Consider the following 21,220-nt stretch of genomic DNA (forward strand, 5'->3'; position numbering starts at 1 on the left):
AGAAAGAGGGGTTGCTGTCATGACGACCGCATGACCTGAACGACTGGGTGGTGATCTCAAGTATTCCTGGAGATTGCCAATTTGGTGATGTGTAATGTCCTTAGAAGCTTTCGGTCTCGATATGATGTCTACCAGGTGATTCAGACAAATTCTAACATCTGTTCGTTTTTCTCGGTCAAGTTCTTGTTCTCGAACAGCTCGTTATCCATCAATCCAGCGATGAAACTATGTCCGACTACTTCGTACGATTGGCCGAACGATCGTATCACAGTAGGATGATCGCAGCCCCTAACTAAACATATGCTATCACCTACTGACGCATCTCGCGTCGCAAGGCCAATGTAGCCTTGTCGAGTCACAATCAAGGACTGCTCAAACAATTTTGACAGCTGTTTTTTGAAAGGAATATCATGATATGATGCAATATCAACACGCCATTCTACATCCGCTAAGAATTCGACTGATAGCTTGAGACACCCCCAAAAAGCTGCCATGCGTTGCTGTGCTGTCATGTTCAAGAAGGAGTTGTGGTCCTTAGCTCCCCTGTACGGCTCGATCAAGTGATCGATAGCTCCAGTGTACTTTGCAAATAAGAGGCTTAGTAAGATCTTGTCGGGTAGAGGCTCTAAAGACTCAAAGAGATTCTCAAGCCCATGCTGTTTGAGAAAATCATCATACCGTGGATGGCTCATTACGGAGCTATCGTGCTGCGGGTGATGGTTTTCTGCGCCCATCTTCAATACCCAATGCAAAAAGCTTCGTATCTTGAGGAGTGATGTGGGAGCCAAAAAGTCACGTTGTTCTCTAAAGTCAAAGATGTTACGGCAAAATGCCTGCAGGAAAGATATCCCCGCAGGGTTTGTTGTTCCAATATTGTTCTGTAGGAAGGTCCAGGCAATTATGGAGTTAGCCGTGAGGCTGTCTTTCGAATTATCAAATGGGGTCACCGTTTTGACAGTGTCGATGATCCACCCGTACGTCTGGAGGATTCCAGGGTTACTTGTAAAGGCGATCTTCGCCTTATACCATAGAACGTATGAATCGGCTGCATTGTAATATGCCGTAAACTCGGTACTGCAAAAATCAGGGGTCCACGAGGGAAGACAACGCAATAGTTGAGTATCATGACCCCTTGGTTTACATCGAAGGTAAAGATGCCCATCTTCCTCAGCCGTGACGCGGACAAATACCCCGAAGACCAAAGCAACCGGTTTTTCATAGTCAATGGTAATACATCGATATCACGTATATGATCCTATAGCCCCATAGATGTTGTCGTGAGGAAGTGTCGCTTTGCAGCCACTGAACGCGGCCAACACGGAAGCAAGGTTACTCCGATGCCACCAGATCGCAGCCACTATCCCTGGTATTCGTGATAGATCTTCAAACATCGGAACTTTAGCATCGGAGCTGGAAAGGGTCGCCTATTCGATATCCATATTTATCAGAGATGTCAGCCAAACCAAAACATCCCTAAGTGACAAGGAGGACTTTCCACAAAGCAGCAAGACTTTAGGTGGAAGTAGAAGCTCTTGTTGAATCCATATCCGCTGCCAGTAAGGTCGGCACACGAAATGATCAATGTCTTCCCAAAGAGCCTCAGATACACTCAGGGCACCAGTGCGATAGCTTTCGAAGATACTCTTTCTAGCTTTTTGACCCAGGTGGCTCTCTACATATTCCAGGACCTCTTCGAAGAAGTTATCCATTTCCTCAATTTGGCTCCCGAAGTGACTGCTGACCTCAGACATGTGTTGGAAGACAGCCTCGACCGTTCCATCGGTATCTTCACCGAGCCATGCGTAGACTAATCGTGCCTTAGAGTAGAGCTCTCTCATTCTGGTAACCTGAGCGTTTCTTTCATATACATCGCTTTGATTGATACATAAGGCATCCACCCATATGATGACTGTCTCATGGACTTCACGAATGCGCCGCAACGCCGCCTCAAGGTTGACAGTAACTTGAACCTCAATGTCATTGACGAAAATAGGCTTTGTGATAGTGGGATCACCCCAAACGTATGACAATGCCGTATACGATGGTACCTCGGCCAGGTTGGCTGTGAAAAGGCGACACGTGATAGCGCTATCCGGGTCTGCATTGGGTGCTAGGGAGAGCAGTCGGAATTCGTCCTTTGTTTCATCCAGCAGCTTGTAGAGTAAGCCATTCTCCCTTCTATCGTAGCGAAAGGAGTCGTGACTGGACTCTTTTCGTAGCATTTAGGAGCCGAGGTTTCAGGTTACTCGTTTTCCCAATGGGACGCTTGTACCATGGAACCAGACTCCTGTCCATGTCGTAGATTTTGATGGTGTAATCAAGTGTGTGTAGGCTCCAGGGTTCTTTGAGCTCGTGAAGCGGGGGCATCAGGTGTGTATGCTTTGGCTGCCGCCTAGGCGTATCGGTGCCATTGGCCAGATTGTGCCTCGGGCAAAAGCCACACGTATCCAAATTGTTATAACTATGCGCATTTCGCAAGCTCTAGAGTCAAGTTCTGCAATTTTTCTGCGTGACATCCAGTTCCATTGACAGTAGGAATACGCTTACGCAAATTTGCAATGCTGCTTGACTGGTCACCTGTCTCTTTCTCCAGCCAGACGGGCCTGCGAAGCTATCCCCGTTACAGCGACATGTACAGCCTAAGCTCAGTACGGCAGCTCTTACTTTGGTATGCTGTCAGTTTAGCATGCCGTTAAGAAGGTCGATAGACTGCGTATTGGCTGCCTAATCAACCGGAATATTGGTGCGCTGCCATTGGACGTACTCGCAGGATTTCATTGTGTGGCGTAGCTGTGTCCATAGTCCTATTGCAGGTACGCTAAGCTTTATCGATTCGATGCTGACGTGATGATGGCACTGCAGGCAACATATATGTCTCAAGATATAGCGAGACTTTTCCGAAGTTTTAGTAGCTCGGAATCCTATCGTCAGCAGTCGCATTCTCTGGATTAAGCATCGCCCAGCCCGAGATCCAAGACTGAGCAATGCTTACTTTGCTCGTGCTGTCGGGACATGCGCATACAGCCAGCCCGGCGAGTTTTTCCGGGCCGGAAGCTTGGACCACTAGTTAGACCAAGCTTCCCGCTTAGCTCGCAACCGTACATATGGAGATCTCTCCATCCAGCTCTTGCTCACTACTAATCAAATACTATACACTTTGTTCGTTGCAACGACTGCTAGTATTCGACACCTTTGCCGTGTCAACACGTGCCGTAAGGACAACTGTCTTTACAGCATATGTGAGGTGTTTTGGACGTGAAGATGGTAACAATTAGTTGGTGTGGCGTCGGGCAGGCGCGGTTTGGCTAGCGAGTTTGACTCGTCTCGCCTTACACTCCCAGAACCTTGCTTCAACGCTCATCCACCTCCATCCTGTGCACGAAAAAAAAACTCAAATCAGTAGTACAAAGCGCACGTTGTTCAGCTTGAGACATTTCGTCAGCAAACAGTGGCTAGCCAAGGATAACCCAGTGCTCCTGTTAGCGTTCGGGCCTTTGCAGGGCCGGCGTTACAGCAATAGTGCTGTTGACATCATTTTCGGACAACACGGCACTCCAGACTATTGATTTGTTCGTTACATTGCACCCCCTCTAGGGATACGGACGTGATGATGAAGGTTGCGAGACATCGTTGCACCATAGGTTGCCTGGGGCGGCGATCTTCGGTGGGCCAAAATAATCATGGGCGCACAGTGCTGCGGCTGAAGGGTGACGAGGGAGGTTGGCCCTAGCCACATTGACATCACGGCAGCAGGCATCTAGCACCGAGGGGAAGGAAATACTTATACAAGCGCCGAGTGCACCACCGTGAAGACATTTATCCAACGACATCATTCTACATTTACTACACAACCCATTTTTACCAATCTATTCAGTCGTTGACCTAATACATATCAACCCCTCATCACCGACCATGTATACCTCAACCACCTTTCTGATCGCAGCAATCTCCTCGCTAGCATCAGCCCTACCCACATCAAACATCGTACCTCGGGCAGGCGGACCGGCTATCACGCCCATCCCTTCAACCTGCGCCGTCACAAGCCCCATGCCAGCGTCGAACGCATCATACATGCCTGCGCCAGCTACCAAATCCGACATCCTATACAGCGCATACTATTCCGCCTTCTCCTCCAACACAACCGCAATGGCCCAACAATGTCTCGAGCAATGTTACGGCTACGGGTACCACGTTGAGTGCAAAACGGCATACTGGGCACAGAACGTCGCTGTGCCCGCGGGATACTATGGCACAGCTGGCGGACAACTGGAGACGGCTTGTTTGATGTTCAACAGAGCGTTGACAAGCGACGACTTTGTAGTTGCACCAGAAGGCCAGGGCACTGATGCCGTTGCTCGAAATATCGTATGCTGAGCACGTTGCGTATGTTTATGGCGTTCAAAACGGACAGATGAATTAACGAAAACGGCATTTTGTGGATACCGGGGTTAAGGAGGCGGGGGTTATACGGCGCGGGTTTAATGAGGGTAATTCACCGACATAGCAGATGACGGGTAGCTTTGTACAGCCTTGTTTCTCTCTGCTCAAAATAATTTGCGTCATGAATTTGGACGAGACGATAGAATAATACTACACCTATAATCTTGAACAATGTCTTACTTTTCATCTTCTCTTCGTCACCGCAGTCCTCATACTCGTATTTATCCATCTGTCCATTCCTTTCACATATACACCTCCATACCAGCAACTCCAATCCAAGGCCACCTCCTACTAAATCCACAACCCTGTATTCTCCGTCTCCTCTGTCCAACCCCCGCCATACGCCACGATACCGTCACATCACCCATCATCCGAACTATCACTTCACCAACAAAAACACCTCGCTCAAACGTTCCACCGAGACGATATCGCTCGCGCCATCTCTGTCCCGCCAGCAAAAAAGAATCTATCTTTAGCTCCCTTTGTATCATCTCAGTCTGCGAGCGGAAACGATACGGATTCTGTACACACAGTTACCTAGCGTAGCGGTCTCCAACAAGGTGACTTATGTAACTACTACTTAGCTAGTATTTTGCCCTAAAAGAGCCAGGCGAACGAGAAGCCTAACTATCTCTTTACATGGTCATTATAAATCCCCCTTAATTCTCGTATAACTATGTAGTACGCAGTAACAGGTGAACAGCGGTATACAATACTTGATGTTAAAGGCTACCCAAGTCTAAGCCCGTAGAGATCCGCTCTAATCAGGTAGTAAAAGGGAAGGGTTCTAACGTATAAAGCACCGATATCATGCCGCGAAGTGCCACAGACACTCCCTCTACATACCCAACAAGCGCTGCTGGATACGTAAATAGAAACACCGTGTGTGCAGTCGTAAGAGAGCCTAATCCGGCAACTCTACCTGCTCTCAAAGAGGCTCAATAGGAGGCGCGTGGGTTGAATTTGGTAAGGTGGTAGAACCGCTTGGCTAGATTACGATCATCTCGGTGCCTTTTCGTGGCATCCAATATCGCCTATAGGTCTCGCCCGCTCGGAACGCTAGTACACCGCCAGAAAAGGCGAAATGAATAGGGCCGGCTTCGGCCAATCATCCAGGAGTCTAAGCTCCTCGAAGAATGTTGGAATATAGGCCAAATATAAGTATTGTCGGATCGTGAGTATCGGTAGAGACGTCGGCTGCTTGATACTTCGGCCCGACTTCGGCCCACCTTGCGCAGAGCTTAGGTATACCTTCGTAGCAGCTATGTTCGTAGAAAATTAAGAACAACCACCGAACAGAATGCATTCCTAGTTATCGTTATTTCCCTTTACGCACTTAGTGCAAAGCCAACCAACAAGTATCTAGGTAACCACAAGGAAGCTCTACCCACAACACAGATCTATCCTCCATCTTTACGCAGACAAACAATCTACCTTATTATCAAAAATGAAGCTCACTCTTCTATGTCTTTTGCCTGCGGTGTCGGCCTTCGATTGGTTCACCAACAACGGATGGGGTAGGCCGGATCAAGTAGATCTCAGCGACGAATGCATACAACAAGAGAAAACAGGCACTCATTATTACTGCGTACGCCAAAAGCACAAAATTTTAAACAAGAATAAGAAGCTAATAGTCCTGTAGGCTACTGGAGCTACGACTCTGAAGAAAAACCCGTTCCCTCAAGTCTTCCCTTATGGGCGCAATGGTTGTGCCAACGCGAACAAACAGGGTGTTGCATGCAATTGGGGAGGACAAGCAGGCAGTGTAAGTTAATGTTGAATTGTATTTTACTATAATCACAAGCTAATTATACTTGCACAGATTGTTTGCGTAAGTTACTATGCCAAATATCAAGTAACTGGCTCGCGTTTTACTAATTATATAATAGTGCCCGTGAGCGGAATTCCTCGACTACATCTGCCGTTGCTAGCGGCCAAGGCAGTATATTCATATCCGCGGATCACACTAGCACGACAAGATGTGGATGGTACGAGTGTAACGGGCTGAGCCTCGAGTCACATGACTAGGCTGCTAGCCTAGTCGCTTCCCCGGCAACGTGAGGGCCGTGCGCCAACCCAAACAAAGCAGGCTCGCCGCTTGCGTCTTACCTTCTTTCTTCATCTTGACTGTAAATAGCATCTGGACTAGGTAGCTGGAATACAGTTCCTACAGACCGTTCACAACGAGCGGCTCTGTCTACCAAGGAACGTTCGTGTTGAAGGGGCATAGTGTTTAATTATAGGCAAAGATAGTGTCATCTAGTTTGATTCAAATGCTAGAACAGTGTTTCCAAGGTTGACTTCCTCTTATGTTTTCCAGCAACTATATACATATTCAAAACATGTAGTAGATTCTAGAAACTATGATACATCTTGAGTGGATTCAAATCATCATTCTTATCATTTTCTTTGTGGACGCTCCCAACTTTGCCGCAAGCTCGGCTTCTTTTGGAGGGTTACTCTGCCACTATAGTTCTCCAAAACGGCCCAAGATCTTAATATTCGCACCACTCTGTTTAGCCTTTATGTCTTTGTCTGTAACACAAAACAAACTGTTATATGAGTCCTTGTCTGCTTACTGAAACATGCTAATTACCCGTAAGACGGAGATCACGCTCGTCATGGCAAAGCCTGACTTGCTGACGCCGCCGGCGAGATTCGTCTCTACTAGATCTGGTTGCACACATGAGGATCAGATCCCCGGGCCGTATTCTTGTAAAAGGAATTCATATAAAATGCTTTAGTAAGATACAAGGCTTATACGAGACAGGGGTAAGAAATACAAGGTAAGCACGTCACTTTTTTCTGTGTTTTATAGTTGAGTTAGTGGGGTTTGTGGTAATCTACATTTACGTACTAGTCTCTACTTAGAAGAGTGGAGTAAAGATCTCGGGATGGCCCTATGTAGATCTAGAAGTTGGTGTTGATGTTCGATGTGGAGTTGAGAGGAGGCTGGGTATTTCGGTGGGCTCGTGTGGGTATGCTAGGTACCTGTACCTAGGTTTTTTTGCTAGCCTGTGTGATACAAAGGTAACCTGAATACATAGTTTTTGCCTCCACCCGCTTCCGCTTGCTTACTTACTCGCCCGCCCCGAGATTTTCTGTGCAGCGTTCCATGCATATATGCCCACGGGAATATCTCCTGAGTGTCGAGTAGTAGTCATTAGTAGTAAGTCCAATGTAGTGTACTCCGAGACTTTACCAGCCGATGACCGGCAGCGGGCGTGGCAAGGGGGGCGTTACGCGTCGTAAGACGGTTTCTTAGTTAGCTAGCCTAGCCTGGGATCGGTTGGGGATTTTCTTAGATGCAGATGCGGATGCATTCAAGCGAAAGAGAGAGAGAAAAAAATAGTGTGTGCTGGCTTCCTTCACCTACCAGTCATACTTGCAGTCAGGTCACAGCGCCGCACCCCGGATTAAGCAAGGTTTAAGCAATATTTTTACGCCTAGGAATCGGCGTTCCCATTGGCATGGACGCGGGTGGGGCTAGGGGTCCGGATGGCCCGCTAGTAAGTGACCTGGGTGGGTGAGGAGGAGGGAGGGGGGCCTTATCGGATGATTCCGGTCGCTTTGGGGTTTTTAAGGCGTGCTGGATGTTTAGATGAGTTGGATTGGGAAGGCAAGTGATGTTCTTTGGGCGGAAGGATCTGCTTTAGTGCTAGCTTACGAAGACTTGTTAGACAGGCAAGTTGAGACTTTACATGTTGAATGAGTTATCTCCGTAGTGAAAGAGCGCTGCACGTGCTAGCGTGTAAGTATGTACCTAGACAGGGTGGGGTCCAAGAAAGCGGCTCGGGTACATAACCCGCACATCGGATGCAAGCAGCCGATGATAATATTAGGCGCTGCGAATGGGGTCTTCATTCCAAATTCAAACTGGTGTTGACTTGTTTTGGACATTTCCAAGGTCAGTAACACGCAAATAGACGGCCATCAGCCTCACCGCTTGTCACGACTGCGATATCCTGTCTTCAACTGGGGGTAAAAGCGACCTTTATCGAGCTAAGGTCGCTGGGCTGCGACCGGAAGTCAGATCCGGATCACAGCCACCACCCGCTATCATCAGCCTCTTGATTCCCCAGGTGAGATTTTGGTCATGCGGCGGGTGGTGGAGAGGCCCCCATACAAGCGAGTCGAGTTCTCATTGGTGGGAATGCGGCATTGTTGCTGATGAGGCTGCTGCTGACGGCCCGGATTGCTACGTAGGCATGTAATCCGATCTTTTTGGGATACGGGAAATTGTGACTATTGGAACGGCCGATGGATTTAAGGTTTTATTGTTACGTGGCTCCGATAGCTATAGTGGACGAAGGGTACGAGGCAGGCATACATGTCTTATATTGTCGTAAACAAAGGTGGTATTAGATAGTGTATAGGATGGGATTGGCGAGAACGCATGTGTTCAGCCAGAATTTCTGGTCCCAGCTCGCCTCCTGAATTGATAGCGGGCTGGAGCGTATCATGAGACATCACAGCAAAGAGAGTACCGTCTAAAGAGACTTCCAAAATGCATCGCTTGGGAAATACAGGCTCCAACAGAAAAGATTGGAAAGGGTATAGACAAGAAGTGGGAAATGAGTCAAGAAAACGTCCTAGTAGTACCATCGTCATTGGATCAACTTGTCTCAGTCTTGACTGATGTAACGCCCTTGAATTCTCCGTGTAATATCTCCAGGAGTTTTCGCAGAGTATCTGTATTGCTGCTTCGTCGGCGCGTGGTTGAGCCTTCTTCATCCTCGCCCTCAGCATCATCGTCTTGGGTGAGAAGTTCGATAGTTTTCCGGAGTTTCTCATATGCGGCATTGAGTTCAGAATGGGAAACTTCTAGCTTGTTGTATTTGTCGCTCAAGACAGTAAGCTGTGCTTCAAGATCTCGCGCATGCTTTTCTTTCCGTTCACGGAAAGCGCGCTGGGCAGCCCGGTTTTGAGCTCGTCGGCGCTGTTCACATGTTAACAAAATTCCGAATTCACGGTTGGTGGAACTTACGCCCGAGGTTGTGTGTATCCGTTCGGCTGGCGCAGTTGTGTGCACAGACCCAAAAGACGGCTCGGTGTGTTGTAGCGGCCGGGGACTGCAGTAGGGACTATCTTGATCGGATGCAAAATCAGGCGGGGTCATGGGCATGGGATATGATCCGAATGGCAAAGGCTCGTCGACAATCTGGGGGTAATAAGATTGGTGGATTGGTGCAGGGAACTGGTCGTAAGTCGAAGAAACCTTTGCAATGTTAGTGGGGAAAACTTCGAATCCCGGAGTTGACTCACTGGCGATCCGCTCAAGCTGGGTACTTTTGAAATATCGGGAGGCATGTCGAACACCGTCGTCTGGTGTGGTGGGGCAATATAATTTCCTTGGGCCATCCAGTAGTCAAAAGATTGAGAATCCATTGCGATTGAAGTGTTGGTGGTTACAATAGGTAGAGGGCTAGTGAAGGACCTAACTATGCTGCACTGGTGGGTAGTGTTGCTTATGGTAACAATGTAGCAATGTCACGGTAGGTCTTGTCAAGTGTAACAGAACAGTAACTTGTAGTCGAGTTGATTATGTGGTTGAGACAGCTTACACAGCTATGGGTGGGCTGAGATCTTATACACGTCGTGGACGACGCGCATGGAAACCGAGTCGACTTACAAGAGTCGGTTTGAGCAGGGGTTCTACTGTGAGCATGCAATTATACCCGCATGTAACGGCCACAGTGGACCCTGGGAAATGTGGCTTTCTGCGAAAAGTAGGTGCATAACGCAGTTTGGCGAGCGTTGTGGTCCAGCCTGTCTCTCGGCAAGCGCGTCCGGAGCACGTTGCAGCGGTGCCGCAAGCAATTCAGGTGTAGTTATTCTCGTCTTCGAGTGGTTCGCCAAGTTACACTACCGATGAGCGCGGGGCAAGGGCTTTGCATGAAGGCGTACGCTATACTTTTTCAGGTGTTTGATAAAAGATTAGCATACTCGCTGACTTAAATCGCAACCATGGCCCGCCAACCACAGGCGCAGTATCGGATTTAGTCGATTGGCGTCTTGGTAAACCCCAGAGGTGCCTGGTGTCGTCTTCTCGAAGACCTAACCGACCTAAGGATCATCGTCCCGCAGACGATGCATAGGGCTGGATCTGCTAGGAGCAATGGCATCCAGCTGCTAAGTTTGATGCTTCACGATGGCTTTCGCGCAACATTTCGCACCGTTTCCCTCAGACACGCTGGCCTCGCAGCTCAACAGAAATTGGGTCGAGATGGTGGATGCCTTCGACGTCACTGACTCAAGGTTGCGTTCAGCTGGAATCTCGGGGGTCTTTGTCGCTCCCGAGAGTAGGCTGAGCAGCCCCGAAGTTCGGTGGTAGTGAAGTGTAGTTCGCACTAGCCGCGAATAGTTGCAAGTGCATTCCAATTCAGTCACCGCCCTTCGGCGTCGCTTGCGAGGGACCCCCGAGGCGATGGCTGCTACAGAAATAGCCGTACCTACCGCTCGGGATTGCGCCCTTGACAGCTGGCCTCGTTATACTAGAGCTCTTGGCGTAAACGCGCCTCAATCTTGACGCGGCCTCGCTGGAGAGAGTTGAGATTGTGTGTTGTTCGTATAGCATTGGTGTTTACCATTGACTTTTCAAGTACTATCACATGCATCATCGCACATGGGTTGAGGATAAGTAACACAGGAAAACCTGAATGCGATCGGTGAATGTCGGGTACAGAAACTGGGGTGCGGCGAAAACCACCTTTGGCAGCACATGGTACGCTAGTGTAGGAAGTACACGTAAGCATCAATGCTATGACTTATCAGCAGCCTCATCCATGTTACCGCAATTCCAAGCAACCACTAAATGCAAATCACGACAGGCTCGGCCATGTGATGAGCTTGCCTTGGGCTCCACTGTGATGTGATTGAGCATCATGGTGCAACCAAGCTCGAGTGACGTCCAGAAAGGATATAAGGTAGCAAGAAGTCGCGACGTACCATCTCGCAATACCTAGGCTGATGCAACACCAGTATGCTACGACGCCTCATATATCGCGCACGCCATGATGCAAACCACACGCCTACACGTGGAAGCGATATAGAGCCACAGCCGTACCGGTACGGTACTGGCTATGACCTCTATGCGAGACCACTGGCCGAATGCGGTAATTTTGGAAATTCAAGGCCGCCTGCCCTATGACGTACGTGGAAAAACGCTCCTGGACCGCTGCCCACACCCATGCAAGATGGAAATCAGACCAGACTTGCATGCCCTTCACCGAATTCGCGTAGAAACATGACGTCTAGCTGTATGGGGCAGCGATCGGCTGTCGACGCCTAACTTTATCTTATCTGATGGTATTCTGCTACCACTGGTTGGTGGGGTGTGCTTCCGACAAGCATATCTGCCCAGAACCCCTCAGATCTCCTTCTCGGCACTGCAAGACACGGTCTCGACATCGATAACAACGCAACTCGCCATTTCTTGCTCAGTCTGCCCCGCTTGCTGACATGGCCTGCTTGCTGCAGCGTAAAGCACAAAAGGCACTGCATAAACCTATAAGATTCCAAGCTTTTTCGACTGGCTAAACGGTCAGCAGCGGCATGGGACATGGACGTCTCGATCGACGGAAGTAAGCGAACTACATGTTCGACATTACCCATCCCGCATCACTGTACTCCCGCTCCGAAGTCGCCATCAAAGCTAGGCCAAAGCTGTCGAATGTTAATGCAAATATTCTGCATACTCTACCGTACGGTACACCCAACCGCAGCGAGCATGCAAAACATGCAGTGTCTACCAAATCTTCTGCTTACCATCATGCGCCAAAGAAGCCGTGTCAGATTGTCCTCTCGCACGTATGACAACAGAATTCCCATGACACGGCACCGGAACGGCATCTCCAATTGTAGTTACTTATCCGTCCCGTTGGTCATGTTATTACGACCCCAATCAGTGGTAGTCTAGTATGGCGCACTTCAGGGTCCAACGCCAGGAATCCTGTAGGACACGCTAGTAGCCTTACCGGGGCATATTGCTCCCTCCAGGCTACACTTCTGTAGGATAAAAGGTCGCCGACATTATTCTTCATACATAGGCGCGACATGCCCAGAATCTGCGGAGAAGTGATTGGAGCCAAGCATCTTATTAGAGAATCCTCGCGTAAATCAGTTTTACCACCAATGCAAACGCATCCACAGTAGACATGGTAGTATAAGGTCTTTTGCTCTCCGAAACATTCCCTGGGACAAGTATCCAGATGTGGAACCGTTAGCAATGATGTTTGATGGACAGAGTAATAGCAGCGTCTTGGGCATTGTTACCACGTTTCGTAAATCCACAAATCATGAGTGGAGAGCGGAGTAGCAGAAACCCACCAAGATCGGAGCTATCGGTATGGCAGCGGCCCGCGGGGTACCGTAGACGTACCTACGTCTGATCGATTTTGTCCAGCACCAGTCACATCCTCCACATGCCAAACATGGGCGCATAGCCTCATTGCATACAACCCTCAAAAACCCTCTTTGCATTATAGGTTACTCTGAAATGGCAGCATCCATCTCCCTCCGTCCCGCACAGCCCACAGATGCTCCAGGACTTGCAGCAATACATACCTCAGCCTTCTCCACGAACAAGCTCATGCGCGCCATCTATCCTACGCCACAGGTCTGGGCAGCGTTTCAAAGCGCAGTTGAAAGGAAGATGATGGCAGATATGCATGATGCGCATACCACAGTCTTGGTTGCTACTGCGAAAAGGTTTTCATCGGGGTTTGGAGCAGAAAGAGAAGCAGCACAAGGGGAAGTGGAAGAAAGGGATGAGATTGTAGGTTTCGCAGTATGGATACATCCCACGCCATGCAAAGAGGGATTCACACCGCCGGCTTGGAATTTACCAGAGGGGACGGACTGGGGTGTACTGGGGCCGTGGAAAGAGGCTTCGGAAAAGGTTGCTTCACATGTTATAGGGGAACGTCCGCATTATGGTGAGCTCATCCGCCCACACGCACTTCTCAGTACCTCATGAGCGTTGTACGAAGCGGTGTGCTCTTCCAACCCCAACGCCCCCACCTTGGGTTATTTTCAGTCTTGTGATTAACGAGTATGCACAGAACTCTCATGGCTCGCCGTCGCATCACAGTATGCACGGCGCGGCGTAGGCACCATGTTGCTCCGCTGGGGCCTAGACGCGTGTGACAGAGAGCACGTGCCCGCATATCTGGACAGCACGGTGGAAGCTGCAGAGAATTTCTATCTGAAAGCTGGATTTGAAGAGAAGGGCAGAATCAAGTTGATGGTTAAGGGGGAAATGTATGAAGAGGTTGCATGTCTGTATGACCCAAAGAGGTCGAATTGAGAGACTGTGCGCGTTACGTTGGGCTCCGCTATTGGGCATTGTGGTTTGATAACGAATGTAAATTTGCAGAATGAGTATCTGGGATGTTGGTGATGATTGTGTCGGGGTACTCTGCATGGCCTGGTATACGTCGCACTAGCTTCCAAGAGCGCGATTATATGTGGTTGGAAATATAACAAGGCCGCGCAGCTGTCTACCAAGGCCGTACGCAGCGAATTTCTAATTAAGGGGCCTGTATACAGTATGGCGACTTGGACGTCTTCGTATAAGTCGATGAGGTGGTCAACACGTGGGGTGAAAAAAAGGTGAGTAATGGGTCGAGAACGTCTGACTTGTCGGGCATGCTTCGTGATGCGCGACAAGCATACGGTGGGGTCGGAACATACACCGGACATGGGTATAGAAAATGTTTGAACATGAAGCCCAACGGGTGGGTGCGCATTGCGATATCGCCAGCTTACGCCGAGATGATGTTGTGAAAGTAAGAATCATATCCAGGCTACCTTGAAAGTAGTTTCTACTCGGACAGAGTCGAAACGGTGGCGAAAAAAGGCACCTTATTACACCATGGCATAGCTGCATACTAGGTCCCAAAACGACGAAGCAATCCAGCGTATTCCCAAGTGCACGCCCCACGGGGATAAAAGATGGTGTCTAAGTAGTGCGCGGAAGAGTCGGGGAAGCGCGCAAGTCTCGACCGAACCCTGGAACCCTCCAATACCTGACGCAAAAGGTCCAGTTTTCTAGGAAATCAGAGGTAGCGGACTTACGTTTAAATTGTGGAATCAACCAATCAGGGAAATTCCTTGACACATGAAAGTCGCCCCCGACCGTGGGCGTTGCATCACTGCGTCCTAAACGACGACGTGGTGCGGCTCTGCTTGCGAATTTCCTGCCCCTTTCGGCAACCCCTTTGCATGCTACGACAGAACGGCCCAACATTTGGATCCACAGGCTCGTCGCGACCATCTGCAAAGGTACCGCAAAGGTATTTTCCATCGTCGGGCCGATGGTTTGGGCGATGAGGTAACGCCGTCTGTTTTGGTACCTGTCATAGCCGTGGCAATGCGGAGTACTTGATGGCCTACATCTAATACCATTGTCGCCCTCATCAACCAATTGCCGTATCAACATCGTCGCTGCTATCATTCGTGCCAAACCCTCCCACGGCAACGGCAGTCGCAATGGAACCTTCAACTAACTCCACCGAGCCCATCAATGTTGATGCTTACGAGATGCAAAATGTACAACCCACACTACCACCACCATCGGCACAACCAGAACAAGCCCCAGGAAAGTCAAGAGTTAGGTTCAACAGCTCTGCCAACGTCGAAGTCCCCCCTCCGACTCTCGAACCAGCCCACAGTTACAGTCGTGTGAGCGAAGCCGATTCAAAAGAAACTCCCGCCAACCAGCACACAGCCGACGCAGAGGAGCTATGGAGCGCACATGTGGGCGGTCCAGCACGTGCCGAAACTTTCCATGCACAGCCTTCAAATGAAGTAGACCCTGATGCTGCTTATGCAGTCACAGGCAACAACAATGGTGGCATTTTCTATCAGATCCTCCAGGCGTACAAGACACCTGTGCCTGGCTACAACGACGCATCATCCGAAGCCAGCGCGGCCTCACCTCCAAACCTGACTGGATCTTCAGGTGCCGGGACGCCATCAAGACGAAAGTGGTACAATGCAAACAAGTCGATGCAGTCGACCGAGACATTAGCAACACTCGTCGGAGCCTCAGCGAAACTTGCAAACCCTCAAGATGAAAAGAAGAATCCCGCTGCTGTACGACCACCCCATAAGCGGACCAGCAGTGGCGGCCTGCTCACCAAGGTGTGGAAGGCGAAAGAGGACTCCGACGCCAAAATCAAGATACATGTTGCCAACATCCTCAAGCGACAGCAGTACATTATCAGAATGTGCCGCGCCTTGATGCTCTTCGGCGCACCAACTCATCGTCTAGAGGAGTACCTCGCAACCACAGCCAAGGTTCTCGAAATCAATAGTCAATTCCTCTACATCCCCGGTTGCATGATCATCTCCTTCGACGACAATCTCACCCACACGGCTGAAGTCAAGATCGTTCGCACTGTCCAAGGTGTAAACCTTGGTAAGCTCAAGGATACCCACGACATCTACAAGGAGGTGTTGCACGACGTCATCAGCTTGGATGAAGCTCTTGCCCGCCTAGATGAAGTCATTAATGCAAAGGACCGTCACCCCCGCTGGCTCACCGTCATCATGTACGGTCTAGCCAGTGCGGCCGTCTCAGTCTTCTTTCAGGCCCGACTTATCGACATGCCCGTCATCCTCGGTCTCGGCTGCGTGCTTGGTCTGCTACAACTAGTCATCGCACCACTATCCAAAACATACAGTACAGTTTTCGAAATCACAGCCACCATCCTCATGAGCTTTCTCGCCCGCGCATTCGGTAGCATCAATAACGGCGAGCTCTTCTGCTTCTCAGCCATCGCACAGAGCGCCATCGCTTTGATTCTTCCGGGGTGGCTAGTCCTCAGTGCTGCGCTAGAGCTTCAATCCCGTGCTATCGTACCCGGTTCCATTCGCCTCGTCTTCGCAATCATCTACTCGCTCTTTCTCGGCTACGGCATCACCGTCGGCACAGCCATATACGGCGCCATAGATTCAAACGCTACAAACGCAACACAGTGCAAGGACCCCTTGAACCCGTACTGGAACTTCCTCTTCGTCCCTCTCTACGTCTTCTTCACGACATTCACCGTACAAGCCAAATACAAGCAGATGCCGGCTATGATCACCATCGCCTTCGCCGGCTACATTGTAAACTTCTGGGCCAGCAAGAAATTCTCCTCTTCCGCACCTATCGCATACACATTTGGTGCCTTCACCATCGGCGTCTTGGCAAACCTTTACAGCAGACTGCGTCACGGTGTTGCAGCTGCCGTCCTCCTACCCGCCGTATACGTTCAAGTACCAGGCTCCCTCGCGTCAAGCGGAAGCATCAATTCCGCTCTTCGAACAGCCTCTGCCCTAATCAAGGGCTCACAAGCTGCTGCCGACGTACGTCCCCTACCTCCCCCTTATACCATACCTTTTCCACTAACGCAGCCGCAGGCATCATCCGACCACCTCAACGCCATCGTCTTCAACGTCGCCGCCTCGATGATACAAATCGCCATCGGCATTACCGTCGGTCTATTCATGGCTGCTCTCATCGTTTATCCAATGGGTAAACGACGAAGTGGTCTTTGGACACTTTGAAAACACATCGAAGTATACATATTTCTAATCCCCCCCTTCCCTGTTTGAAGCATAGCGATATGGCGTTTATAGGACAACACAAAAATAATGGTGGGATCGAAAAAAGGAAAAAGGAAAAGGGGGTTTGGAGTACGGAGTAAGGGTACTCCTGGTGCTAATGATTTATAGTCTTGCATCATACTACTACTACTAGCCAGAGCACGTGGAGATGCGTGGTGTAGTGAAGGCACCCGGATCACGACTTTACGCCCTTACTACGAAGACGACAATTTTCCAGCGCAACAAAGCCGAAGCGGAAAAATCACTGCCCCCCCCCCCGGCCCCGCGGACCGTATATACCCTCCCCGTACCCCAGATAGCCCGATCCCTCCCACGGACCCATTTCCACAGCGACAACGACGACGAAAGTCCTCTGCAGCAAGCCCGCCCCAGCGTCCCCAGCGCTCCACTGGAACTTTCCTTTGCGACAAATTCTCCCCAGCATCCCACCGGAACCTTTGCGACTCGCCCGGATTTACCTCCTTTGCGACTCTCAGGACCCAGCTATCTGTCCATGAACTCTTACAGGCAGCCATTATACCCGAGCGGCATTCCCTTTTTTCTTTCCAGCCGGACATAGACCTTGCGACTTCCTTCCTTGCGACCTTCCTCTTCCCTTTTGACCTCGCTACGTGTTCGTTTTCTGCCCTGCTTATACCCGCCCGACCCATCGACCGCCCGCCCGCTACCCCCATGCTGTGCTGATGCCCGTTTATGTTGCGGTGCTTGCTTGCGTGGAGGTGTGTGGCGGGTAGGCTAGTGATGATGCTTATGTGTGACGTGCAACTGGTAGGTGTGATTTGTGATGTATTGATATTTTTCCTTTCATTTCTTGAGTATGTAGCTTGGAGGTTGGGATTGGGGTGAAAAGCAATAGGGAGAAGACATGAGTGGGATGAGTGAGAGGAGAAGAAGGGCAATGGTGGCAAGATATATAGTCAAGTTAGCTCAATCTCAACAGGTTGACTATGAAAGTCTGTCTTTTACATAGTGGTACCGATTTGTGTTTGACCCCTTTGTTCTTGGTGTTTCGCTGGACGTTCCCTGTTGATGGCCAGTGTTTGGACGGTGGAAAGGGAACAACTGGCTTATATGTGTCGGAGAAGATGATGAGATAAATTTGGTTACCATGTATACTAGTACAGCTTACTTTGCTCTGGGAAAGCATGAACTATCAGAAATCCAACGACATAAACTTCATTATCCATCTCGTCAATTTGATGCGCACTTTCCAAGCATCCTGAAAACCACCCTCTACCACCATCTCGCACCGAAAATCTTCGGCGCAACTCCACTCCCCTTCTCATCCGCCACCAAATCAATCCTTTGATGCCCCTTCACATCCACCGCCAACGTCTCATACTCATACTCGCTCTGACTCGGCCGCTTCGTCAAATGCACATGCACAACACCCTGACCCAGCGGCCCCTCTACATAAAACCTAAAGCGCATATGCTGGGTACCCCACTTGTCCGTCTCCTCTGTACTCGACATCCAGCGGCTCTTTGCCCAGTTGGACCAGGTAACTTCGCCGTGGGCAGCGATTTGCGGACCGGGGCCCAGGAGTTTCTGGCAGCGGGCGTCTTCGCGGATGCGGGTTGTGGCACGGTTGAAGTAGGCGGTTTTGGACGAGGGGCTGAAGACGTCGGAGACAAGGAAGTAGGCTACGCCGCCCTGTGTGGAAAGAGTCATGTTAGTTTTAATTGCTTTTTGGGGTGGCGTGCGTGGTGCCTGGTTTTTTTGTTTTTGCTTTTCACGTCATGTCATGGGTGGCGTACTGTTGCTACGAGGCCGACAAGGACAACGACTAGATTCACGCTTTGCTGTGTTGTGCGCACGGCTTTTTCTACGGGCGACAGGTCCGACCAGCGGACCTGGCCCGTGTCGCCGGTCAAGGTGATGGATTTGCGCTGTGGTTGCGGTGGGGGATTGGGCGTCGACGTATGCGTTGCTTGCACTTTTGATGTGGTGGAGAAGAAGGCTGTGCGACCGATATATTGTCGTCTGATTGATACTGGCTGGATACGCGGGAGGAGAAAAGTTGGTCGTAGGAGAGCAATTGCCTCGCTGGGTTTGTATATGGCCGCCATGTTTTTGGTGTGAGGGGCGTTTGTTGCGGGGGAACTACGATTTGCAATGCGATGCGATGCGACGTGCCTGGTGATGCGGAGTTTCTGAGCTAAGCACCTGAACTAGCTCGTGTGTGACGGCAGAAGGTGAATGCAGCCAAGGCCGAGGCTGCATGAGTGTGGCGGGCCGGTCCCTGAGACGTAACTTTTGGGTATCGGACACAACACGTTCGTTCGCTCTAAACCTCAGAAGATTCAGGCCCAGGCTCGGAACACAGCATCGTGGAGCGTGGAGGTCGAGAGTCACAGCCAGGATGAGTTCGAATAAGAAGAGTAGCCTCACGGGCTATCTCCCCGATATCCTCATGGCAGCTGCCGCAGTACGTACATACCTACCTTCCCTCTTGTCACTTCATTCCTTGTCGTTTCCTATTACTGACATGGACACTAGCCATTAATAGCCTACTTTGTAATCCGCAATCTTCTCACTCGTCTCGACCCTGAAGCCCAGCAAAAAGAGGAAGCACGTGCCAAGGCCTCAGCTGCGACGCGCAAACTCGACGCCATTCTAACGAGCAAACGACGGAAAAGCTATGGCGAGTACGACAGCGAGGATGACGACGAGACTGAACCACGGCATCGACGGCCGCGGATAGCGGACCTCAATCTGAATACGTATGAGCAGACAATTGCCATGGAAGTTGTTGCGCCCGAGGAGATTCCCGTGAGCTTTGAGGGTACGTCACATTATTGATACAAGACGACGACAGAAGTACAACATTGGGCACCACTAACTCTCTCACCTCCCCAGACATTGGTGGCCTCGACTCAATAATCGAAGAACTCAAGGAATCCGTAATTTACCCGCTCACCATGCCCCACCTATACTCGCACTCGTCCTCGCTCCTCAGCGCACCTTCTGGCGTCCTTCTCTACGGTCCACCCGGCTGCGGAAAGACAATGTTAGCCAAAGCGCTCGCACACGAATCTGGCGCATGCTTCATCAACTTGCACATCTCCACCTTGACGGAAAAGTGGTACGGCGACAGCAACAAACTCGTAAACGCAGTCTTCAGTCTCGCCCGCAAACTCCAACCTAGCATTGTCTTCATCGACGAGATCGACGCCGTACTAGGCCAACGAAGAAGCGGCGAGCACGAAGCCAGCGGCATGGTAAAAGCAGAGTGCGTTCCCCCTTATATCTCCATACCAGAAACACAACCAGACTGACACACCACCCCAGATTCATGACCCACTGGGACGGCCTCGCATCCAGCACCTCCTCGGGCACCTCAACCCCGCAACGCATCTGCATCCTCGGCGCCACAAACCGCATCCAAGACATCGACGAAGCCATCCTACGCCGCATGCCCAAAAAGTTCCCCGTCGCCCTCCCCTCAGCCATCCAACGCCACAACATATTCTCCCTCATCCTTCGCGGCACAAAAATCGACACCGCAAACTTCGACCTCGACTACCTCGTCCGCATCTCCGCCGGCATGAGCGGCTCCGACATCAAAGAAGCCTGCCGCGACGCCGCCATGGGCCCTGTCCGCGAATACATCCGCCGGAAGAAGGCAGACGGCACATTGCGCAGTAGTCGGGCGGTCGCGCAGGGTGATGTGCGCGGGTTGCGGACGGAGGATTTCTTTGGTAGGGGCAGGGGATTGAGGGATTTGGATAGTTTGGATGACACGAGGGAGGAGCTGAATGCGAGGGTGAGGAGTAGGGTGCATACGACTGAGGAGAGTGAGGAGGGTGACGAGGATGATGCGACGACGGAGAGTGGGACGACTGTTAGTGGGACTACGGGCACGGGCGTCGATGGTGGGGTTAGCGAGCATTCGTATCGTCCTGCTGCTTCTGCTGCTGGTGCTGGTGTTGCGAAACGGGAGGAGGATGTTGTTGTGAGGTAAAATACCAGGCGCTAGGAAGCGTAAACCTCCTTTCACAAGATTCCCTGATGAGAAACACTTGGACATGTTTTTGTATGAGAAACAGAAACAGAAAGAGAGGAAAATACCGAACCGAATCGAACGAAACGACGTTTTTCGTACATATCTCATCGCATAGTTTGCCAATGGCGGCGTTGTTGTTTTCCATCACTCAAAGCAAAG

General features: G+C 50.5%; 8 protein-coding genes across 8 annotated transcripts; 5 read left to right on the forward strand and 3 right to left on the reverse strand.

The window, feature by feature from the left end:
- Positions 1 to 1,424: 1,424 nt before the first annotated feature.
- PtrM4_066590 (uncharacterized protein) lies at positions 1,425 to 2,222 on the reverse strand (the record flags this gene model as incomplete). Its single annotated transcript, XM_001933366.2, has 1 exon — positions 1,425 to 2,222. One exon carries the CDS (start codon positions 2,220 to 2,222, stop codon positions 1,425 to 1,427), a length of 798 nt encoding a protein of 265 aa, XP_001933401.2.
- A 1,690-nt stretch (positions 2,223 to 3,912) lies between these two features.
- PtrM4_066600 (uncharacterized protein) lies at positions 3,913 to 4,374 on the forward strand (the record flags this gene model as incomplete). The annotated part of the gene is made up of 1 exon (XM_001933367.2): positions 3,913 to 4,374. The coding sequence occupies one exon, from the start codon at positions 3,913 to 3,915 to the stop codon at positions 4,372 to 4,374; it is 462 nt and encodes a 153-aa protein (XP_001933402.1).
- A 1,513-nt stretch (positions 4,375 to 5,887) lies between these two features.
- Positions 5,888 to 6,338, forward strand: PtrM4_066610 (uncharacterized protein; the record flags this gene model as incomplete). Its single annotated transcript, XM_066105733.1, has 4 exons — positions 5,888 to 6,028; positions 6,083 to 6,205; positions 6,263 to 6,271; positions 6,330 to 6,338. The coding sequence occupies 4 exons, from the start codon at positions 5,888 to 5,890 to the stop codon at positions 6,336 to 6,338; spliced, it is 282 nt and encodes a 93-aa protein (XP_065964360.1).
- Positions 6,339 to 9,055: 2,717 nt separating this feature from the next.
- PtrM4_066620 (bZIP-1 domain containing protein) lies at positions 9,056 to 9,828 on the reverse strand (the record flags this gene model as incomplete). The annotated part of the gene is made up of 3 exons (XM_001933369.2): positions 9,056 to 9,379; positions 9,428 to 9,658; positions 9,706 to 9,828. The coding sequence occupies 3 exons, from the start codon at positions 9,826 to 9,828 to the stop codon at positions 9,056 to 9,058; spliced, it is 678 nt and encodes a 225-aa protein (XP_001933404.1).
- Positions 9,829 to 12,937: 3,109 nt separating this feature from the next.
- PtrM4_066630 (putative GNAT family acetyltransferase) lies at positions 12,938 to 13,747 on the forward strand (the record flags this gene model as incomplete). Its single annotated transcript, XM_001933370.1, has 2 exons — positions 12,938 to 13,376; positions 13,503 to 13,747. The coding sequence occupies 2 exons, from the start codon at positions 12,938 to 12,940 to the stop codon at positions 13,745 to 13,747; spliced, it is 684 nt and encodes a 227-aa protein (XP_001933405.1).
- A 1,184-nt stretch (positions 13,748 to 14,931) lies between these two features.
- On the forward strand, positions 14,932 to 16,995 carry PtrM4_066640 (uncharacterized protein; the record flags this gene model as incomplete). The annotated part of the gene is made up of 2 exons (XM_001933371.1): positions 14,932 to 16,794; positions 16,849 to 16,995. 2 exons carry the CDS (start codon positions 14,932 to 14,934, stop codon positions 16,993 to 16,995), a joined length of 2,010 nt encoding a protein of 669 aa, XP_001933406.1.
- Positions 16,996 to 18,288: 1,293 nt separating this feature from the next.
- PtrM4_066650 (import inner membrane translocase subunit tim-21, mitochondrial) lies at positions 18,289 to 19,124 on the reverse strand (the record flags this gene model as incomplete). The annotated part of the gene is made up of 2 exons (XM_001933372.2): positions 18,289 to 18,708; positions 18,813 to 19,124. 2 exons carry the CDS (start codon positions 19,122 to 19,124, stop codon positions 18,289 to 18,291), a joined length of 732 nt encoding a protein of 243 aa, XP_001933407.1.
- A 293-nt stretch (positions 19,125 to 19,417) lies between these two features.
- Positions 19,418 to 21,043, forward strand: PtrM4_066660 (SpoVK, ATPase AAA+ class; the record flags this gene model as incomplete). Its single annotated transcript, XM_001933373.2, has 5 exons — positions 19,418 to 19,483; positions 19,555 to 19,840; positions 19,915 to 20,287; positions 20,347 to 20,899; positions 21,035 to 21,043. The coding sequence occupies 5 exons, from the start codon at positions 19,418 to 19,420 to the stop codon at positions 21,041 to 21,043; spliced, it is 1,287 nt and encodes a 428-aa protein (XP_001933408.2).
- Between the last annotated feature and the right edge of the window lie 177 nt (positions 21,044 to 21,220).

The sequence above is a fragment of the Pyrenophora tritici-repentis genome, chromosome 2, assembly GCF_003171515.1.
Source record: "Pyrenophora tritici-repentis strain M4 chromosome 2, whole genome shotgun sequence".
In the NCBI taxonomy this organism is placed as follows: Eukaryota; Fungi; Ascomycota; class Dothideomycetes; order Pleosporales; family Pleosporaceae; genus Pyrenophora; species Pyrenophora tritici-repentis.